The 21797-nt window shown below is 35.5% G+C and overlaps 8 protein-coding genes across 8 annotated transcripts; 5 read left to right on the forward strand and 3 right to left on the reverse strand.

Moving 5' to 3' along the window:
* Window positions 1-460: 460 nt before the first annotated feature.
* Window positions 461-1510, forward strand: B0P05DRAFT_567117 (Der1-like family-domain-containing protein). Its single transcript, XM_051581122.1, has 2 exons — window positions 461-665; window positions 725-1510. The coding sequence occupies exons 1-2, from the start codon at window positions 489-491 to the stop codon at window positions 1319-1321; spliced, it is 774 nt and encodes a 257-aa protein (XP_051428938.1). The 5' UTR covers window positions 461-488; the 3' UTR covers window positions 1322-1510.
* Window positions 1391-2820, forward strand: B0P05DRAFT_567120 (cytochrome c-like domain-containing protein). Its single transcript, XM_051581123.1, has 7 exons — window positions 1391-1667; window positions 1741-1901; window positions 1951-2107; window positions 2188-2248; window positions 2407-2454; window positions 2507-2702; window positions 2750-2820. Exons 2-7 carry the CDS (start codon window positions 1747-1749, stop codon window positions 2760-2762), a joined length of 630 nt encoding a protein of 209 aa, XP_051428939.1. The 5' UTR covers window positions 1391-1667; window positions 1741-1746; the 3' UTR covers window positions 2763-2820.
* Window positions 2821-2860: 40 nt separating this feature from the next.
* On the reverse strand, window positions 2861-4507 carry B0P05DRAFT_582455 (uncharacterized protein; the record flags this gene model as incomplete). The annotated part of the gene is made up of 6 exons (XM_051582180.1): window positions 2861-3167; window positions 3229-3473; window positions 3518-3673; window positions 3718-3864; window positions 3936-4091; window positions 4136-4507. The coding sequence occupies 6 exons, from the start codon at window positions 4505-4507 to the stop codon at window positions 2861-2863; spliced, it is 1383 nt and encodes a 460-aa protein (XP_051428940.1).
* A 517-nt stretch (window positions 4508-5024) lies between these two features.
* On the reverse strand, window positions 5025-6626 carry B0P05DRAFT_567136 (uncharacterized protein). Its single transcript, XM_051581124.1, has 7 exons — window positions 6422-6626; window positions 6162-6367; window positions 6092-6112; window positions 5947-6033; window positions 5549-5899; window positions 5378-5498; window positions 5025-5332 (listed from the first exon to the last, which is right to left on the reverse strand). Exons 1-7 carry the CDS (start codon window positions 6595-6597, stop codon window positions 5167-5169), a joined length of 1128 nt encoding a protein of 375 aa, XP_051428941.1. The 5' UTR covers window positions 6598-6626; the 3' UTR covers window positions 5025-5166.
* Window positions 6627-16142: 9516 nt separating this feature from the next.
* On the forward strand, window positions 16143-16451 carry B0P05DRAFT_482142 (Clathrin/coatomer adaptor, adaptin-like protein; the record flags this gene model as incomplete). Its single annotated transcript, XM_051575214.1, has 1 exon — window positions 16143-16451. A coding segment is annotated over one exon (309 nt), but the record flags the coding sequence as incomplete, so codon positions are not given.
* A 41-nt stretch (window positions 16452-16492) lies between these two features.
* Window positions 16493-18374, forward strand: B0P05DRAFT_482132 (adaptin N terminal region-domain-containing protein; the record flags this gene model as incomplete). Its single annotated transcript, XM_051575213.1, has 6 exons — window positions 16493-16690; window positions 16733-16851; window positions 16894-17108; window positions 17155-17368; window positions 17411-17768; window positions 17826-18374. 6 exons carry the CDS (start codon window positions 16493-16495, stop codon window positions 18372-18374), a joined length of 1653 nt encoding a protein of 550 aa, XP_051428943.1.
* Window positions 18366-19013, reverse strand: B0P05DRAFT_567148 (Erg28 like protein-domain-containing protein). Its single transcript, XM_051581125.1, has 4 exons — window positions 18806-19013; window positions 18670-18760; window positions 18605-18630; window positions 18366-18442 (listed from the first exon to the last, which is right to left on the reverse strand). Exons 1-4 carry the CDS (start codon window positions 18966-18968, stop codon window positions 18387-18389), a joined length of 336 nt encoding a protein of 111 aa, XP_051428944.1. The 5' UTR covers window positions 18969-19013; the 3' UTR covers window positions 18366-18386.
* Window positions 19014-19712: 699 nt separating this feature from the next.
* Window positions 19713-21513, forward strand: B0P05DRAFT_567151 (natural resistance-associated macrophage protein-domain-containing protein; the record flags this gene model as incomplete). Its single annotated transcript, XM_051581126.1, has 11 exons — window positions 19713-19760; window positions 19864-20057; window positions 20333-20440; window positions 20483-20497; window positions 20524-20557; window positions 20699-20884; window positions 20919-21001; window positions 21044-21163; window positions 21190-21269; window positions 21299-21341; window positions 21446-21513. Coding segments are annotated over exons 1-11 (951 nt in total), but the record flags the coding sequence as incomplete, so codon positions are not given.
* Between the last annotated feature and the right edge of the window lie 284 nt (window positions 21514-21797).

Here is a 21797-nt window from a genome sequence, read left to right on the forward strand (position 1 = left end):
TAATGAGTTGATGATGCAAGATACAAGTACTTACTTCAGGTGGGGTCATGGACACTTGTACATCATCCACAATATCAAGATAAGGTGATTTTGTATCATAGTGTGTTGATTGAGGGCGAATTCTCAAGTAAGCCTATACAGTAGAATAAGTTTAGATTGAGATGTTAGGTCTACTTGCCTTGATGGGTTCCTTCTCGGGATCGTGTGTCATAAAGCTGCTTGCATGTCGAGTAAGCGAGCTAAAATCAAGTGCTTTAGGAGGCTTGAATTGAGGTCTGGAATGATTTGAAATATGAATAAACGCGGGTGTACGATGAGGTGTTGTACTTGATCTTCGTTGTTGTCTATGAGGCGTGCCCCTTATATCTTGTGAGTTCATGAAAGAAACAAAGAAGAAAGAGAGGGACAAGAAAAACAAAAGTCACAATATAAAAAGAAGCGCGTGTCGCATGATGATTGATTTATTTTTATTTCTTCTTTCACTATTGATGCCACCACAACAATTACCTCAACGTAATGAGATTGTAGACTGGTACAATTCTATCCCACCTATTACGAAGGCTCTGTTTACACTCACCATAGCCACCACCACCATCTCTGGTTTAGGTCTGATTCAGCCTTCTACTCTCATCTTGTACTGGCCTAATGTCAAACACAAATTACAGGTAAAGTTATTAACGAAACCCAACATTCATCACTGATGCTATCTTGAAAAAAAAAAAAGCTATGGAGACTAGTGACATGTTTCTTTTTCAACAAGTTTAGTATTGGTTTTGCTTTCAATACGTATTTCTTGTATCGTAATTCATTACAGTTGGAGAATGAAGTCTTTTCAGGTCAGCCAGCCGACTACATGTTCTTCCATCTCTTCACTACAGGATTGCAGCTGGCTGCAGCAAGTATATTTGGTATCTATGTCCTGAGTGATGGTCTGTTGTTGTCGGTTGCCTATCTTTGGGCACAACATCATCAGGAACAGATGGTGTCATTTATGTTTGGTGTCCAATTCAAAGCTATGTATCTTCCTTGGGTTATGATTGCCTCTGATTTCTTAATGTCAGGTGGTGTCCTTCCTAGAGCATCTATTGCTGGTCTTGTATCTTCTCATGTTTATCATTATTTGACACACATCTATCCAAACCAAGGAGGAAGACGTTATCTTCAAACACCCAACTTTTTAAAACGATTATTTCCATCAGCTCGAGGTATTCGAAGTGGTGGTTTTCGTGCTGGATTCAGTGGCAATGATGCATCAAGAGGCCAAACAACAGGATTTATGAGTGGTCATCGTTGGGGACCAGGAAGACGGTTGAATTCATAAAAAGTTGCATAAATCCTACCCAAATAAAACTCAGCAGACTTTTTTTTTGCTACGTCACCTTTTTCTGTTGCTTATTTTTGCTTGGTACGTTGAGCGGAGACAAGGAGAGGGGGTAGCAACCAGGTCAATTTTTTTTCTCTCTTTTTTTTTTTTCTAATCCCTTTTGGCTGTGAAATAAACCCCCCTACTCTCTTATTCAATGTTTTCTCGGATTGCCGTCAACGCAGCAAAGCGATCAGTTCGTTCAGTTGCTCAACCTCAGGTACGCCACTTGTCACTAAATATATTTTTCAACTTACATGGGATATAGGCTCGATTCGCCTCTACCAAGCCTACCATCAGTCAAGTAGTAACATTGATATAAAAAAAAGAATAAGGCAACTTTTGCAACCTGTCGATCTAACCTTCATTTGTAACAGAAACCTATGCAATTCGGCCTTGTGACTTCTGCTATTGTTGGTACCACTGCTGCTGCTTACATGTATGCTGATGTGTCTGCCAACATGGCTGATGAAGGTCTTCACCCTCCTTCTTACCCCTGGCCTCACAGTGGTCCTCTCGATACTTTTGATCATGCCTCGTAAATATGTTAATGAACACAAACAAAGATGACTTATCCTATTCCATAGTATTCGTCGTGGTTACCAAGTCTACAGAGAAGTCTGTTCTGCTTGTCACTCACTTGACCGTATTGCTTGGAGAAACTTGATTGGTGTCTCTCATAGTGAGGATGAAGTCAAGGCAATGGCTGAAGAATTCGAATATCAAGATGGCCCGATGACAATGGTGATATGTTTATGAGACCCGGCAAGGTAAGATTGTGTGTGTAGACATGCAAGGGGCAATAGACTTATGGATACATGTAGCCTGCTGATTATATGCCCAAGCCCTATGCTAATGAAGAAGCTGCTCGTGCTGGTAATGCTGGTGCTTTGCCCCAGATCTCTCTTTGATCACCAAGGCTCGTCACGGTGGTGAAGTAAGTTGAAGAGAAAAAAAAAAAGAGAGAGAGAGAGACGGAAAAACTGATGATGATGGATTAGGACTATGTCTTTGCTCTTTTGACAGGTTATGTTGACCCCCAGGAGGTGTTGAAGTCCGTGAAGGCTTAAACTACAACCCTTACTTCCCTGGTGTGCTATTGCCATGGCCGTGTCCTTTACGATGGTCTTGTTGAATACGAAGATGGTACACCTGCCACTACTTCTCAAATGGCTAAGGATGTCTGTACCTTCCTTGCTTGGTCTGCTGAGCCTGAACATGATGAACGTAAGAAGATGGGTATGAAGGCTACTGTCATCTTGGTTGGTTTGACTGCCTTGTCTATCTACCTCAAGAGATTCAAGTGGGCTCCTATCAAGTCTAGAAAGATTGTCTACAAGTAAGTCTTTATACACAGAGTAACATTTCACTCATTCTTCTTTTTAGCCCTCCTAAATAAGTCATACACATTCACAGATCAGATAAAAATAAAAAACTACATATATATACATATAAAATATATTTTATTTGAAAAAAGGGGGGGAGTGGGGTATAGTTTTAATGTCTAAAGAAGTGTTTAACTCTACTTTTGAGTTTATATTCATGAGGAATATCTTGATTGTATTCTAATACAGCACTGGCCATGAATTCTAAGAATCGCTGACCATATTCTGATGGTTTAACTGCAGAAATAGCATGTTTGTCTTGAGTGAATGATTTATAAACATGTTCAGATTTCTTTTTGATATCATAAGGTGTCAAGATATCAATGATACCAAGCGAATAAAGGACAGGTAAAGGACGATCTAGTTCGTCTGTTGCTTGAAGACCACCTTCTTCAGCATAAAATACACAGTTACGACGTCTAAAGTAATACGTATCAATATCAACGTGAATAAAATAACAATAATAATAATAAGGCTTACTCTTGAGCATCTTGTGGTAATTTAGATACGTCCAGTTTATTGGGATTGGCTTCTGCAATGGCTTCACGCACCACCTGTGCTTTACTTGTACGTTTTTTCATCATTGTAATTCGTCTTTGAACAGACCTTGTATTGGGTTGGAATGACTGGAGTGTTGTGTCACGTACATTGTCTTTATTTCCGCGCAGCATATCATGGACACCAATCAGTAAACTATAGTCCATGATATTCAGTTGGGCTAAAAGCTAATAATCATGTCAAATTCTGCCTAATCAACATATCTACTTACAGTCACATCACGCACAAGCTGTCCTACAAACATACGTCGTTTTTGAGGTCCTAACTTGAGTTTACGTTCTCGTTTAACCCAGTTTTGATCTTTCATAACTGCATATGGGTTCTTGCGAATATCTTGTTCTGGTAAAAATCGACCAAAAGTAGAACCCTGTTGTTTTGTCAGTGAATGTTTATCTAAAGAGAGACTTCTACCTTTAAATCATAGGTTTCGTGAATATCCTTGTTAGGAGGAAAAACATTGCTCATGACGACAAAATGGATTTTACGTCCATGAGGTAATTTAATACGGTGTAGACCATAATAGCGACATAAAAGTGTACTTGGATTCTCACTGATATGCTATTTCACAATCATCAGTTTTTTTTTTTTTTTTTTTTTGTTTTGCTTTGCTTTGCTTTATTTGTTTTTACCTGATGATATTCTTTAAGGATTCTTCTCATAAATTTATGTTCTGTGTAATGAATTGTTTTGATAATAAAACGATAGTCTTTTGAATAGTAAAAGAAACTGCCACTTTTACCAGGTGAACCTAATTCAGACAAAATGTATTTACTTGTCAAAGAAATCTACTTGTGTGTTAAGAATAGATACATACATCAAAGCGTCTTACCAAATAATCGGCTGGATCCACGCCAAACTTCTCTCTTAGGCTACGAAATACCCAAGGAGCATAATCTTTAAATTTGAAATCATATTTAGCACCGGGTGTCAATTCATCACCAATCACATCAAAAGCCAATTTGTGAGCAGCCACATAATCTTCATCCGTAAGGGGACGATCCATCTTGGCTGTCACACGACTGACTGCAATACGAATACCAGTCAACATGTTATACATGAGTACATAGTTTTGATGCCCTTCGGAAATACGGGTTCCGATCAAGACACGATCATCGTCTTCCGTATCCATCAGACGAGAAAGTCGCTTAAATGTCTTTTGGCGTGCTGTTAATTCTTTTTGGAATTCTTCTGAACGTCGCATCAGACTCAAACGCTCTTTATCAGCCATACGTTGTCTTGCTGTCTTGAGAGCATGGCCTGTCGTATGATGTCGACCCAATGTGACAGTGTGTGTTGGTTCTGTTTCTTCAATGGTATGTTGGGATGATAGAGTAGAGTGTCGTTTCAAGATAATCTGTTCCAGTTTATCTTCATGAACAAGACAGAGATGTTGTGACTCGGGTGTAGCAATAGGTGTAGGGAGATAAGGTGTAGTAAAAGACCGTTTTTCATCTAAAATACAAGAAGCAGGTGATACTGGTGGTGATATATCTAAAGGTTCTTGAGCCATTTTAGAATCAGTTTTAAAATGTTTACGTTTATTGTCTGCCACCGCTGGTGTTCCAGTATGAATAGCAGTATTCTCTACTTCGTTTTTATTGTTCCAATGGATTTTAGTAGGCGATGTTGCAATTTCATCTAAGAAAGACATGTTGAAAAAGAAAAAAAAAAAAATAGAAAGCCAATTTTTTTTATCTAGTTTTAAATAGATATAGGTACGGTTACACGCATGTGTGTAGCCTTCCAATTAAAGCAAGTATCAAAACGATTTCAAAGCCAAGAAATTTTATTATTAGAAAGCTACGTCACATGGCTTTGAAGGTACATTGCGCATGAATTGATTGATTCACGAAAGTAAAGTTAATTTGTAACAATTCTATCTGAATCAATTGGACAATAGATAGTTTGACTTTCATTGAAATTAAAGATTCGGGGTTTCATGGCTTGATTAGAAAAGAGTTGATTCCAGACTATTTTAGATACCCAACGGTGTCCTTTGAGTCCTGGATGGAAACAATCAAGATTACTACAAGAGAATGAGAAAAAAAATACTATAATAATGGAAACTTGCCTAAAGAAATCAATAGGAAAACTGGTGATGTTAAGGTTGGCTTGTTGATAGACCACAGCAAAATCAGCAGACTTGTTTTGTTGATGCTTTTCGTAAATATCGTAGAGTCTTTTATTATAATCTACCATATCGTGTGAGAGAGCTATATTCTTTTTTTTCTTCTTTCTTTACCTGCTGAAAGTTGATCCATTTTCTCGAGTCCTCCAGGGACACCAGCACAATTACATTCACCTAAGTTATAGTTGACTCTAACATTCGTGGTCATAGGTGAACAATACGTCTGATTGGCTGTTAAAGGAAAAATCTGAGAGACATTAAAAGTGCCAATCAAGTTCACCAATACTTTGGGAATATTTTGTTGAATTCTATCAATGGCAGCATTCACATAGTTGCCATAGCTCTCGGGCGTAGTATAATTTACTTCGTTTTGTTCACACGAATTGCACATATCATTACTACCAATTTGAATATTGATCATTTTCCAATCATTGTCAAAATCCAACTCTGTAATGACTTTCATTTCTATTGACATGTTATACATCTGTGTGTAAGAAGTGTTTATCACTTACCTTGAATCATATAGTCTAATTGGCGGTCCAAGTTCTTTGCAATAGCACCACTTAAAGCAGCATTGAGTTGGTCATCTTGGGCCGTGTCTATAAAAGGAAAAAATGAATATTGATGTCATTCTAGCATGTTGTCATCCCAACTCACAAGAAACAGAACAATTGTTGGCTATACAATGTTAGAATGATATTGTAGGGAAAAAAAAGAGACGGCTTACCACTACAGCTGTGAAGGGTATGATTGCCATTGGAGTAACCTGTCAAGGATGGCTGATAATGCTTAATGTAATTTGGTACTGTAAAAGCACCTTCTTGACCACCGCCACTATAACTAAGACCACGGTATTCAGTAAATGAATCCAAGAGTGCAATTGGAGAAGGAAGAGTGATGTTATAACCCATAATACCAAAACCAGCAGTAATACTAAACTCGTGTGTCAGTATAAGTTGATATGCCAATACAAGGTTTTTTTTTTACCTATCGCCTAATGCACCTACTACCTTAATATCATCGGGACGAAGGTCGTGCACATCTCTTGGTCCATTACGAGGTGTCAAGGCTGGACAGTCTTCAATTCGAGTCACATTTTTAGCTGCATTGACAGATGTAAGAGTCACCAATGCCAAAACAAATAAGCATGTAAGCCTCGCCATCGCAACGAAATAAACAAAGAAAAAAAGAGGGAAAAAAGGTGAGAGAAACAAAAGGCAAGAGCGTGGCCATTTATATTCTTGATATCATCATCATCGTTTGCGGACAAGGAATATTTTTTGACTTCAGGACAAAATGAGACCATGGTTTAACCGGTGGAACGTATCTTATCAAGGGTGCTTAAATGACGTCTTTAATGTCTTACTCTAATAAGACACATACTGCGATACATTTTATTAGATTACAGAACATATATTCTTTTTATGTTTTCTGTTTTCCTATCCATTGCTATCTTCCCGGCAGGAAATGCTATTGGGTCAAGGATCGGCCCGAAACTATCTCGATTGTAGCACATGAAAGTCATCATCATTGTTCGGAAAGAGATTCTTGGCAGAAGAATAAAGTTCAGCGTACTACAAAAAGAAAGGTTGTTGCAGAAATACTTTGCATTAGAAGAGTTTTGGAAGTTTATTTCACACATAACAATATCAAAAAATGGAAAAGAAAGTTTTCAATCAAGCTCAAGTATTATGTTGAACAGGAGAAAACACGGCTTTGAGCTCACCAGACAAGCACGCCTATCACAAAGATTTGTGTAAAATACGTACATAGATTCTACTTGTTCGGGACAACATATTTCATACATATGCTAAAGGCCATCTTTCATATAGTATATATCATAAAGATGAAATGTATTTTCGTCCCTTTGACCCTTTTCATATGCAAATATCCTCTTTCTTTGATCTAGTGGTGTTAGATGTGTTTTAATAAGGTATTCTATTCGAATAAACGGCCTGAAAGTGCATTACTTGTTTATGTAAAAGAGACGTCAGACAAATACATTCTTCAAGCGTAAAAAAGACAAGAATTCATACAGATCTTCTCCGTTTTCTTGAGCATACAGAAGTAGCATAAAATCTGCCTATACACACATAAATGCACTAAATACCTACAAACTATGTTTTCTAACATCCATGGTACATTTGGAATTGATTTCGACCAAAAAAACGACTTGTGGAAAATGGCCAAATATACCTTTTAACCAATTCTACCTCAAATACAAAGCTTTAAGATTGGAAATTATTCAAGGCCTATTACTCATGATCAGACACCATTTAATAGCAAGAAATAGCAAGAAATAGCAAGAAATAGCATGGATGAGTAGTATAGTAAAAAAAAAATTTGTATAAAAATTTGCATCTTAGATTTTTAAAATTAATTTGCTCCTTACCGTAATGGATTTATAGAAAACAGAAAAACCAAAAAAAAAAAAAAAAAAAAAAAAAAAAAAAAAAAAAAAAAAAGTTAGTCTTTTGACCCTTTTTTTGACAATATATGCAAAATTTATGCAAAATTTATTAATTTTTTTGACAACATTTTAACAACATTTTTCTTTTTTTTTAGTTCTTTTAAAATCAAAGACACTACAGCATAAGTGATGGAAGAGTTATGCATTCAGAAATGGAGAAAAATGCAACCGGTTACGCTGCAGTGAGAGTGTATCTCTTTTGCCTAAAAATGTTTGTTTTCTAGAAATGTTTTTCTGTTGGCACAAATAGCATAGTTGCACATTGGTTTTGATTTTTTCAAACTTATAATTAAAGTTTGTTAATTTATTGATATTATAGAAAAGGTCCTTTTGAGCACATGGTTCAATGTGGCCTTTGACTGCTCGAACTTGATCAATTCATAAGAATGACTATACCAAGCTAAAAATACCTTGAGAGAACAAGGGAAAAAAAGGGATAGAGAGGAGAGCGTCAATCTAATGGTATTTTTGGATGCTTGTTTGGAACCTGAGAAGAAATAGAAACATTTGCTTGGATGTTGGAAGGAGTAGATTATTTGTGATAGCATGTTACATAGAGATGATTTTGGATAAAAGCGAATACATAAATGCTCATGTGCTACTCCAATAAAGTACAGAGCGAGCAGTCTTGAGTGTTTTTATGAGGAAGCAATCTGCAAATCTCTGAAAGACAAAGAGCTTGGTCAAGGACACTTTTGCATTCTCTAAAGCCACCTTGAGCAGTGTTTAAGGACGATACTTTACCTTGGAGAAGTTCTTTGATGCACGCTTTGAGCGTTTTTTCTTCTGGAACTAGTAGTCAGACTAGTTAGGTAGTAATTGACTGGATCAGTTAAGTTCCCTTTCTTACGAATTGGGACTACTTGTGCTACTCGTCAACAGTGAGTGTGTATGGCCAACACCAATATAGATCAAAAATATGGAAAATCAGGAGATCACTAAAATCTGTGATATATATACAGAAACTAAAGCTAGAGCCATGAGGAAAAATCACGATAAGAGCCGTAGATGTCAGGAACTTCTCATGAATGTAATGGATCTACAAAAAAAAAAAAAAAAAAAAAAAAAAAAAAGTATTCTAAAGTCTGCCAACATTTATGCCGACATGCAAGTATGCCATTTGTGTACTCAAAAAAATTTTTTTGAAAAAATAATAAAACCACTATTGTAAATTAAATCAAGAGTGTTTTCTGCAATGACAAAAAATAAAAAGAAGGAAATTTTCCAATTTTCTGCTTAAAATTAAAAAAAAGCTTCTCTTCAATTTTTCTGTTCTAAAATAAAAAACGAATCTACCGGATGATAATCTTACTGTTTTAGTTTAAAGAAGAGATTACTGGTTGGTAGACTCGGTTTTTATTTCAAAACAGAAATCCAAAAACAAGCTTTTTTTTTTAATTCAAGCGGAAGAACTAGAAATTCTCTACTTTTTATATTTTTGTCATTGCAGAAAATATTTTGATTTATTTTACAAGAATAGTTTTATTTAAAATGGCAGTTTTTATTATTTCTCAAAAAATATTTTTTGAGTACACAATTGGCATACTTGTAATTTCGGTATACCTGTTGATATTTTTATTTTTTGAAAATGTTTTTTTTCTTTTTCTTTTTTTGTAAGCGTATCACACGGATCATGAAGGCCTGAGATCTACGAGTATTTTCATACTTTTTTTTATTGCTCTAGCTACCTCTTTGTAGATCTATCGCTACAGCGTAAGGGACGGAAGAAAAATGTAATTGCTTACTCTGTGGTGTATGATCGCTATGGCCGCTATTATGGTTGTTATGGTTGCTATGGTCGTAGCAATCATTCTGCTGTAAGAGTGAACTTGTTCAAGAAACTGATGATCAAAAGCAGTTAAGAAAGAGTTCAGATTACTGGTGTTGTCATTTGGGAGGTGAAGACGTTACAGATGGCTGACAGTTGCTTTCCAAATAAGGTTTCTAACTGCTACTTGCTTGACTAGATTTAAAATTTATTCAAGGGAAGGGTGTAGTTGACTCTCGAGCCGATTTCATAGAAAAGGAAGAACTAACAGCTTTGAGAGCAGTGTAGCCCGTTGGTTGATTAAGCTTAGATGCTGAGACATACCTTTCTTATTCTATTTTTCTGGTCCAAGCATAAATTTTAGTGTTCAAAGCCTCTTCCAAAGATTGCAATAACTCTACAAAAGAGGTAGCTAGAGCATAAAAAAAGTATGAAAATACTCGTAGATCTCAGGCCTTCATGATCCGTGTGATACGCTTACAAAAAAAGAAAAAGAAAAAAACATTTTCAAAAATAATAAAATATCAACAGGTATACCGAAATTACAAGTATGCCAATTGTGTACTCAAAAATATTTTTTGAGAAATAATAAAACTGCCATTTTAAATAAAACTATTCTTGTAAAATAAATCAAGAATATTTTCTGCAATGACAAAAAATATAAAAAGTAGAGAATTTCTAGTTCTTCCGCTTGAATTAAAAAAAAAAGCTTGTTTTTGGATTTCTCTGTTTTGAAATAAAAACCGAGTCTACCAACCAGTAATCTCTTCTTTAAACTAAAACAGTAAGATTATCATCCGGTAGATTCGTTTTTATTTTAGAACAGAAAAATTGAAGAAGAAGCTTTTTTTAAAATTTTAAGCAGAAAAATTGGAAAATTTCCTTCTTTTTTTTTTTGTCATTGCAGAAAACACTCTTGATTTAATTTACAATAGTGGTTTTTATTATTTTTCAAAAAAAATTTTTTGAGTACACAAATGGCATACTTGCATGTCGGCATAAATGTTGGCAGATTTAGAATACTTTTTTTTTTTTTTTTTTTGTAAGCGTTATACACGGATCATGAAGGCCTGAGATTACGAGTATTTTCATACTTTTTTTATTGCTCTAGTACTTTTTGTAGAGTTATTGCAATCTTTGGAAGAGGCTTTGAACACTAAAATTTATGCTTGGACCAGAAAAATAGAATAAGAAAGGTATGGCTCAGCATCTAAGGCTTACTCAGCCAACGGGCGACACTGCTTCTCAAAGCTGTTAGTTCTTCCTTTTTCTATGAAATCGGGCTCGAGAGTCAACTACACCCTTCCCTTAATAAATTTTAGCAAATTCTAGTCAAGCAAGTAGCAGTTAGAAACTTATTTGGAAAGCAACTGTCAGCCATCTGTAACGTCTTCACCTCCCAAATGACAACACCAGTAATCTGAACTCTTTCTTAACTCTTTTGATCATCAGTTTCTTGAACAAGTTCACTCTTACAGAGAATGATTGCTACGACCATAGCAACCATAACAACCATAATAGCGGCCATAAGCGATCATACACCACAGAGTAAGCATTACATTTTCTTCGTCCCTTACGCTGTAGCGATAGATCTACAAAAAGAGGTAGCTAGAGCAATAAAAAAAGTATGAAAATACTCGTAGATCTCAGGCCTTCATGATCCGTGTGATACGCTTACAAAAAAAGAAAAAGAAAAAAATTTTCAAAAATAATAAAAATATCAACAGGTATACCGAAATTACAAGTATGCCAATTGTGTACTCAAAAAATTTTTTTGAAAAATAATAAAAACTGCCATTTTAAATAAAACTATTCTTGTAAAATAAATCAAGAATATTTTCTGCAATGACAAAAAATATAAAAAGTAGAGAATTTCTAGTTCTTCCGTTGAATTAAAAAAAAAAGCTTGTTTTTGGATTTCTCTGTTTTGAAATAAAAACCGAGTCTACCAACCAGTAATCTCTTCTTTAAACTAAAACAGTAAGATTATCATCCGGTAGATTCGTTTTTATTTTAGAACAGAAAAATTGAAGAAGAAGCTTTTTTTAAAATTTAAGCAGAAAATTGGAAAATTTCTTCTTTTTTATTTTTTGTCATTGCAGAAAACATCTTGATTTAATTTACAATAGTGGTTTTTATTATTTTTCAAAAAAATTTTTTTGAGTACACAAATGGCATACTTGCATGTCGGCATAAATGTTGGCAGACTTTAGAATACTTTTTTTTTTTTTTTTTTTTTTTTTTTGTAGATCCATTACATTCATGAGAAGTTCCTGACATCTACGGCTCTTATCGTGATTTTTCCTCATGGCTCTAGCTTTAGTTTCTGTATATATATCACAGATTTTAGTGATTCCTGATTTTCCATATTTTGATCTATATTGGTGTTGGCCATACACACCTCACTGTTGACGAGTAGCACAAGTAGTCCCAATTCGTAAGAAAGGAACTTAACTGATCCAGTCAATTACTACCTAACTAGTCTGACTACTAGTTCCAGAAGAAAAACGCTCAAAGCGTGCATCAAAGAACTTCTCCAAGGTAAAGTATCGTCCTTAAACACTGCCAAGGTGGCTTTAGAGAATGCAAAAGTGTCCTTGACCAAGCTCTTTGTCTTTCAGAGATTTGCAGATTGTTCCTCATAAAAACTCAGACTGCTCGCTCTGTACTTTATTGGAGTAGCACATGAGCATTATGTATTCGCTTTTATCCAAAATCATCTCTATGTAACATCTATCACAAATAATCTACTCTTCCAACATCCAAGCAATGTTTCTATTTCTTCTCAGGTTCCAACAAGCATCCAAAATACCATTAGATTGACGCTCTCCTCTCTATCCCTTTTTTTCCCTTGTTCTCTCAAGGTATTTTTAGCTTGGTATAGTCATTCTTATGAATTGATCAAGTTCGAGCAGTCAAAGGCCACATTGAACCATGTGCTCAAAGGACCTTTTCTATAATATCAATAATTAACAACTTTAATTATAAGTTTGAAAAAATCAAAACCAATGTGCAACTATGCTATTTGTGCCAACAGAAAACATTTCTAGAAAACAAACATTTTTAGGCAAAGAGATACACTCTCACTGCAGCGTAACCGGTTGCATTTTTCTCCATTTCTGAATGCATAACTCTTCCATCACTTATGCTGTAGTGTCTTTGATTTTAAAAGAACTAAAAAAAAAGAAAATGTTGTTAAAAATGTTGTCAAAAAAATTAATAAATTTTGCATAATTTTGCATATATTGTCAAAAAAAGGGTCAAAAGACTAACTTTTTTTTTTTTTTTTTTTTTTTTTTTTTTTTTTTTTTTTTTTTGTTTTCTGTTTTCTATAAATCCATTACGGTAAGGAGCAAATTAATTTTAAAAATCTAAGATGCAAATTTTTATACAAATTTTTTTTTTACTATACTACTCATCCATGCTATTTCTTGCTATTCTTGCTATTTCTTGCTATTAAATGGTGTCTGATCATGAGTAATAGGCCTTGAATAATTTCCAATCTTAAAGCTTTGTATTTGAGGTAGAATTGGTTAAAAGGTATATTTGGCCATTTTCCACAAGTCGTTTTTTGGTCGAAATCAATTCCAAATGTACCATGGATGTTAGAAAACATAGTTTGTAGGTATTTAGTGCATTTATGTGTGTATAGGCAGATTTTATGCTACTTCTGTATGCTCAAGAAAACGGAGAAGATCTGTATGAATTCTTGTCTTTTTTACGCTTGAAGAATGTATTTGTCTGACGTCTCTTTTACATAAACAAGTAATGCACTTTCAGGCCGTTTATTCATTGAGTGGGTGGGTTTGATGATTCGAATCTAAATCGAGTTGACTCAGATTGTTTGACAGTCAACTGCCCATAAGTATTTCTTAAAAATGTATATCCTAGATGTAAGTAGTGAAAGAAGGCGCATTGCGCCAGGAGCTTCGAGTGCTACCCAGCTCAAGATGTTAGTCCAAACTGAATTGAGCATTCCGGACACGCTTCAGAGCATTATATCAGGGACAAAAGATCATAATTAAAGAATAAGCAAGATCTAGAAGCTTTATTGAAAAAGAGAAGGAGAAATACACTTTGTTTGAAAAAGGTTTTGTTGCACAAGCCTTTATTTAAACAAACATTTCTACAACAGCGCTACTGATTTTGCGTTTCGCGTATATATTCTATTATGAAATTGTTGGAGTCGACGCAAATACTGCTGCAAAAATCAATTATTTACAAACCAAGTAGTTGGGTTATTCTTTATTTTAAAAAATCTCATTACAATTAAAAATAAGAAAAGAATTAATGAGGGGGGGTTTCTCATCCCAACAAAACTCGAAGTACATTTTTTTTGAGCATACACCATCGCCGACAACTAATTCCTTAAAAAATAGTGGTTAAATAGAGTTTGGTTTTTAACGATTCAAGCTTTGGCCAATTTTAATTTTTTTTTTATATGGTAAGGGTAGCAAAATGTTTACATTTATCAAAAAAAAGACCCGTAGGCCAGAAGACCCGTAGGCCAGAGGATAAAACAGAAGAAAAAAATGGAAAAATGAAAATCATCCCTTTTTATAAGTTCAGGATTACTGAAAAGCAGTCATAGTATGCACACGGTTCTCCCTATTTTGTGCAAAAAAATTCCAAATATGGTAAGCTCGAGTTGATAATACTGCAATTTTCCAGTTTAACTTTTGTTTTACCATCAAAAACAAAAATTACTTTTTCTCTAAAAACGTATTTATTATGCAACCCTTGCCTACTAAAAACATTTCCTTTAAACGACGTCTCATTAGAGAGCCCGAAGAAGAAATAGAAGACGAATTCGAACAGCAAGTTGAAGTTTCTTGCGAAACTCGAAAGAAAACCGCCTTGAAAAAAAAATAAAAACCACCTTCTGGGAAAATCAAAACCGCCTTTTGGAAAATTAAAACCGCCCTTTGGCGTTGGAACGACTGTGTCTTCTAAGATTTTGAATTCTTGGACAATGAAATATAAAAATCCAAATAAGGAAATCAATTTCAGAACAATAGATATATATAAAGAATCTACATCTGTTTATTTACCTGCTTGCTGTTTCTCCTACATACACTTGAAGAAATTGATAAGCTCAAAATAAGTTGAACAGTACATAGATAGATGAATATGCGAAAATGAAGGTGAGATTTGGAAAACATATTGATGTTTACAAGAAAGCAAGGACATGTTGAGAGGCCTGTATGACAATCCAAGAATAAGGCTATGGGGTATGAGAAGAGACATGTGCACAAAGAAGACTAGGGATTGTATTTGCTCACAGGAGTGTGCATGATTAAATCCAAAGGCAGAAAAAGACGACAGTGATCCAAAAGGCAAGAAAAAGTCAGGACATCAAAGCACCTCTAAACAGTTGATAATGATGATTGGTGATCAGGGGTATAGGCATTGGCTCAAGAATCAAAGGACACTTGCGATATAGTAGTACTTGAAAGCAAGACATGCATGTTCGTTATACAACTGTCTGTATTACCAATGAAAACATTACATCTTAGACCTGTGTTTGCTGTTTCCAGAAACTTCAACATCCTAAGCAATTGGTCAAAAGACAGGAACAACATAATACAGAAACATGAAAGGTGCTTTTAGTTTGTTATAATCTTGAATGTCCCTCAGTCAAGCATGGTCGTAGTATAAATGGAAAAGATAAGGTATCTAGCTTTAGCCATTGCTATAGCCAATTTGCTCTTTCATGAAACCCTTCCTGCTTTCTTCTCAAGCGTCAGTCACTCCAATACTGAACCAAATTTGAGAACAGCAGCCTTCTATACTAGAAGCGGTGTATCAGTCAAGAGTTTAGCATCTCTTTAACTAAGTATTCTATTAACATTTTTAAAGCTTCCGATACATTCATTCGAACTCTAATGACAAACAACACTCAAGAATTGCAAGCTTCAAAGAATCATCCCTAACTCTTCTGAACCAGAAACTAAAATAAGCCTTAAAGATGTCGAAGAGTTTGAAGCGTGATTTACAATGTGAATAAAATACAGTTTCTTTTAAGCATAGTCTTATGGAGAAAAAGACAATCTTATCTCTTCCTTGTCCTGTTTATCGTGGATAAGTACTAAGCCCATTCATTTGAACGTGAATAGAGAAGAAAAGCCTTTGTTGACTCAATGGGTATGCTTCTTTAGTGATATCTATTGTTGATCATTCGCAGTTATTGTCTTATTCTATACCATAAGTCAAGAATACACCACAATATAGAGATAAGGCATTCAATTGAATAATAAAGAGCAAATACTACCATAAGGACATGATCCATGCGAGTTTAAATACAGTAAAGTAATAATGAATTAGCCAATCAAATGCCTTGTAATTCCAATTTATAAGTTACTTGTGCTTCCCTTTCATTTTGTTTCTTTCTCTTTATTCACCATGTCTGATGCAAAGTATTTTCAAAGAGGTACAATATACCAGGCAAATATATTACTTAGACATGAATAGGCAAAATTCAGGAACTACGTGCTGAACTCACATCTGAAAAGCGCGACCAAAAGCATCAGCGTAAAAAGACAGTGATGAAAAAGATTGTAGCCAACATGACAATGGGCAATGATATGTCACCTTTATTCCCTGATATTCTAAATGTGATGCAAGTACCTGTTCTAGAAATCAAGAAAATGGTCTATCTCTATATTATCAACTATGCACGTACTAAACCAGATATGGCTGTCATGGCCATTTCTATGTTTATCAAGGTAAGGTTGTTTGTATCGTCATGGATATCATGTTCAGTATTCTTTAGGATGTAGAGGATCCTAATCCTCTTATTCGTGCATTAGCTATTCGTACCATGGGCTATATTCAAGTAGAAAAGATTGTAGATGTATTAGTAGACCCACTCCGACACAGTTTAAGAGACAGAGATCCTTATGTGAGAAAGACAGCTGCTACTTGTGTTGCGAAACTGTATATGTATGATCGTGTGCTTGTGGAGAGTGAACACTTTGTAGATATGTTGCGAGATTTATTAGCCGACCCTAATCCTACTGTAAGTGACACAGTGATAAGATGGCCATTGACAGTCCTCTAGGTGGTTGCTAATGCAGTAGCAGCATTGACCGAGATATCCGAAAGATCAGACCATATTCAATTACGACTGAATCATTCTATTGCTAGTAAGCTTGTAGCTGCTTTAGGTGAATGTTCAGAGTAAGTAGGAATGACAGCAACCATTTTCTTATATATAAATAGATGGGGTCAGACATACATTTTAGAAGCATTAATGTATTATGTGCCTCAAGAGACAGGCGATGCAGAGATGCTGGCTGAGCGTATCTCTCCTCGTCTTCAACATGCTAATTCAGCTGTTGTCTTGACTGCTACCAAAGTCATGATGTACTTGATGAATTATATGAGCAATGAAGAAGAAATCAGTCAATTATGTAGAAAGCTAGGTCCTCCTTTAGGTAACAAAAATACATACATATTGATATACTGATAATATATGAATAGTGACATTGTTAGCTTCTGGTTATGAAGTACAATATGTTGCTTTACGTAACATTCAATTGATTATACAACGTCGTCCTGAAATCCTCAAGAATGATATCAAGGTCTTTTTCTGTAAATACGATGATCCCATCTGTGTCAAACTAGGCAAACTTGAGGTCATCTTTAGACTAGCTAATGAAAGAAATGTGGATATTGTCTTGAATGAATTGAAAGAGTAAGAACAAGGTCTAGTGAATTACATGACTCATTTTAACAGGTATGCTGCTGAAGTGGATGTTGATTTTGTTCGCAAGTCAGTACGAGCTATTGGTCGATTGGCTGTCAAGATTGAAAGTGCTGCTGATAAATGTATTTCTGCCTTACTAGAATTGATTCAGACCAAAGTCAATTATGTTGTCCAAGAAGCCATTATTGTCATTAGGGACATCTTTAGAAAATACCCTAATCAATATGAAAGTATTATTGCCACTCTCTGTGAAAACCTGGATGATTTGGATGAGCCAGAAGCAAAGGCTTCTATGATTTGGATCATTGGTCAATATGCTGATCGTATTGAAAATGCAGACCAATTGTTGGACGATTTCTTGTATACATTTTTAGAAGAACCTTATGAAGTAAGTTTAGCTATAAAACGATAGAGATTGCTTATTTTCTTTTTTGTTTGTCTATAGGTTCAATTGGCCTTGTTGACTGCTACCGTCAAATTGTTTGTTCAGAGACCAACAGCAGGCCAAGAACTTGTGCCTAAAGTATTAAAATGGGCTACAGAAGAAGTCGATAATCCTGATTTACGTGATCGTGGCTACATTTATTGGCGTTTATTATCCACAGATCCTACTGCTGCTAAGGCTGTTGTACTTTCTGATAAACCTGCTATCACAACAGAAAGTGATAATCTTGATCCTAATTTTCTGGATGAGCTCTTGCTTCATATTGGTTCACTTGCTTCTATCTATCACAAGAGTCCAACTACGTTTATTAGTCGATACAAGCCTCGCCATTTACTACCCTCTGCTGTCTTGAGACAATCACCCAAGGCAGCCAGTAATTATGTCGAAACAAACCCAGTTTCTTTAATTCAACAAGAACAACAGCAACAGCAACAGCAACAATTAGCGTCTACGCCTTTCAATGATTGGAGCTATAATGCAGCTACCAGTACAAACCGTGTTGTTTCTATTCAGACCAATAACCCTTATTCTACTGATCTACTACAGTAGCTTGTTTATTACTTAATAAAATTTGACGTATTGGTCCTTGACTTGAGTAAGCCAAATGAGTGAGGAAACTAATAGTATGTCATGTTAATATGTTATCATTTCCTCTCTCTCTCTCTCTCTCTCTATATATATATATCTTACCAGCAACAATCATGGGAGACATGAAAGGACCATTCAGTTTACAGCCACCAAAACAACCAATTCACCAACAAATGTGTCAAGGCAATCACATAGGTCAATACCAAGATCATACATACTGAATGATGTGTGAGCATTTTCTATATGGTTAACTTACAATTTATGTTGAAGATGGAAAGCAGCATAAATACGAATCATACTAACAGACCAAGTCCAGGTGGCAAACAAGCGACCACTGAGAGGAGTCACTACAGTGATGATGACACAGTAGCTCATCTCAAGTCCTACTTTACCTTGTTCAGGTTTATTGGCATAGACGCGTTTAGTTAAAGAACTGGTGCAAAAGTTTTGAATAGAGTTAAAGATACAAGAGCAGAGGTGAACAATAACCACTTGGGAAGATAACCTTCGGGAAAGTAGAAAACACGTCTGTGACACGACTATATAAGATTCCATCGAGAAACAAAAGGTCAATAAGAACTTTTTCTCGAGTCAATTTAGTAAATAGTTACACAAAAAAGTCTATTTAATTAAAGAGACCATTCAAGATGCTTAAGCAATCGAAATAAAAATTGGCCCAGTTTTTGTCATACGAAGGTATCCTATCCAGAGCCAAGATGATACTTGAACTCACTCAATTCTTTGTCGGCAATTTGTTGAGATGTTCATTTAAGATAATATAAATAGAAAGAAATCTGTACTTGTGGTACAGCCTTTGGCATTAATCACAACTTAGTATTGGTGGGTCATATTGTGTATGAATGTAATGATTTGAAACAATCATGCAATTGAAAAGATAATGCATTCAGCTACTTTCGTATTTGTGTCATTATCTCACATAGACTGGCTAGTTTCCCTTCTATTCTCCGCTCCTTCTTGTAAACTAATGCAAATGTTATTTGGCTCTGCTTATTTTCCAAAGTGTAGGTGTGACAAACGTAGTTAGCAATTTTGCCAATAAATTTTCTAGCATGAACAAACTCGTTTCCATAGGATAATGAATTGAGATACTGTATCTACAGAATTCCTTATTCATGAATTAAAAGAAGAAAGTAAGTAAGTGGGTGAGTGAAAGCTTTCTTTTTTTATTTTATTTTTGTTTGTATCAATAGGTTGATTCGGAGCCGCGAATGTGACTTTTGTTCACTATAAAAGCGCATCTTGACATTCTATTTTATTCTTATACTTTTCAGCTTCCCTCCCTTTTTTTTTTTGGCTATTATCAAGAATGATACAAAAAGTCAAAAAGTATTTCAAAACCCTAGGGAAATTCATTGGCCAGGATTTATGATTGCTGTTGGCTAGTAAGGCATCAAAGCGATAAATGCACTTTAACTCATTTATATTTTAGCTTGGATCCAGGAAATTGGGCAACAGACATGGAAGGAGGGTCTTCTTTTGGTTACCGGTTACTTTTTATTATTTTGATCTCCAATATCATTGCTGTCTTTTTACAAAATCTGACTATCCGACTTGGTACCATTGCTGGCCTTGATTTAGCAGCTGCATCACGAAAATATTTCCATCGTTACCTCAATTTCTTTTGTATGTTTTAGCAGAAATTGCTATTATTGCAACTGATATTGCTGAAGTCATTGGCTCTGCCATCGCCCTTAATTTATTGTTTCCTCACTACCTTTACCAGCTGGCGTTGCAATCACAGCAGTCGACGTATTTATCATTCTTTTGTTTTATAACGAGGAAGCCGATGATCCCGATTCTCCCAGCTCAGACTCCGCTCTCTTAAAATGATCCGGTTCTTTGAAATGTTTGTTATGATGCTTGATCGGCTGTTGGTATTTGCTTCATTATCGAACTAGCCTATTCTGATATTGTTGCTGTGGATGTATTTAAGGGATACTTGCCAACCAAGAAATCTTCACTGATCCAGATATTCTTATGTTGCATTGGCATCATTGGTGCAACAGGTAACCATTTATCGTTTGTACAAGGTCTAATGTGTTTGCAAGTCATGCCACATAATTGTATCTTCATAGTTTTATTGTTCAAGCACGTTGTCGTGAATGGCGGTCTTCAAGGCTCACGTTGTCCAACAAGGAGACATTGGCTTATCAAAACTGACCCATTTCGTACAGACATCAAAGAAACAGTCCAAGAAGACTACAACGAAAAATCGCATACCATCGTTGCTGTGGACTCTGCTTCATCTTGTGTTTCTCGCACAGCGGTCTGAACCTTGAGGCCATGCGTAGCTTTCTTGATAGTTCTTTGAAATGTAACTTGCATTATGGGTTTATTGATCTGGTTGTTGCTCTCACGTTTGCCTTTTTCGTTAATTCTGCTATTCTTGTGGTTGCTTCAGCTAACTTTTATTATGGGCCTAACAATCAACAACAACAAGTAGAAGATTTGTTTAGTGCACATGCCCTTTTGAAGAATATTTAGGTCCCCTGCTGCTATCGTGTTTGCGCTTGCTTTATTGTGTGCAGGCCAATCCAGTACATTGACGGCTACTCTAGCTGGTCAAGGTAAAATTTATTTTGCAGTAGTAGATTCTAACATAGTGATAGTGATCATGAGCGGGTTTTTAGGCATGACGACGAGACCTTGGATACGACGTATCGTTACACGATTGATTGCTATCATTCCTGCCATGATAGCAGCTTGTGTTGCTGGTCGTTCAGGTTTAAGTAACATGCTTGTGGCAAGCAAGTAGCACTTAGTATTCAATTACCTTTTGCTGTTGTTCCTCTTGTCTATTTTACTGCTAAAAAGAAAGCCATGAAACTCGATCTGGTAGTTGAAGCCAAGACATGAACCCTGAGCCTGTCTCTATGACTCAACAAAGTAAAATGTCTTTTATCGACCGTACTTTTGCTCGCTTGCGATTTTCCAACTCCAAATCAGATTGATTCATTCCTCAATTCAGTAAAATCAATATGGGTGTTATTAAAATTATTGCGTTCGACAAGACAATACACTGTCCACAGAAGACAAACAAGAAGGCACAAGCACACCGCCCAGTACTATAAAACTTTGGGTATACTTGGACATTGGCTGAGCCTGACTTATCCTAATGGATGATATCGAATTCATTGCTATTTGATCTCTTTATTACTGATTGGTCTCAATAGTTATCTTGTTGTATCATTATTTTACAGATCTAATACCCCCCCCCTCTCTCTTTTCTTTCACTCCTTATTGTGCACATATACATAAAACCTTACATTCATGTTGTACCTTTTTCCGTCTCATAAAAAAAATAAGCGGGAGTTAAACCATGAATGTGTTGTAAAAAAGTTGTTGGTTTAAGAGTGTGCTCTC

This window comes from Gilbertella persicaria (genome assembly GCF_025201335.1).
Source record: "Gilbertella persicaria strain CBS 190.32 chromosome Unknown B0P05scaffold_98, whole genome shotgun sequence".
Lineage (NCBI taxonomy): Eukaryota > Fungi > Mucoromycota > Mucoromycetes > Mucorales > Choanephoraceae > Gilbertella > Gilbertella persicaria.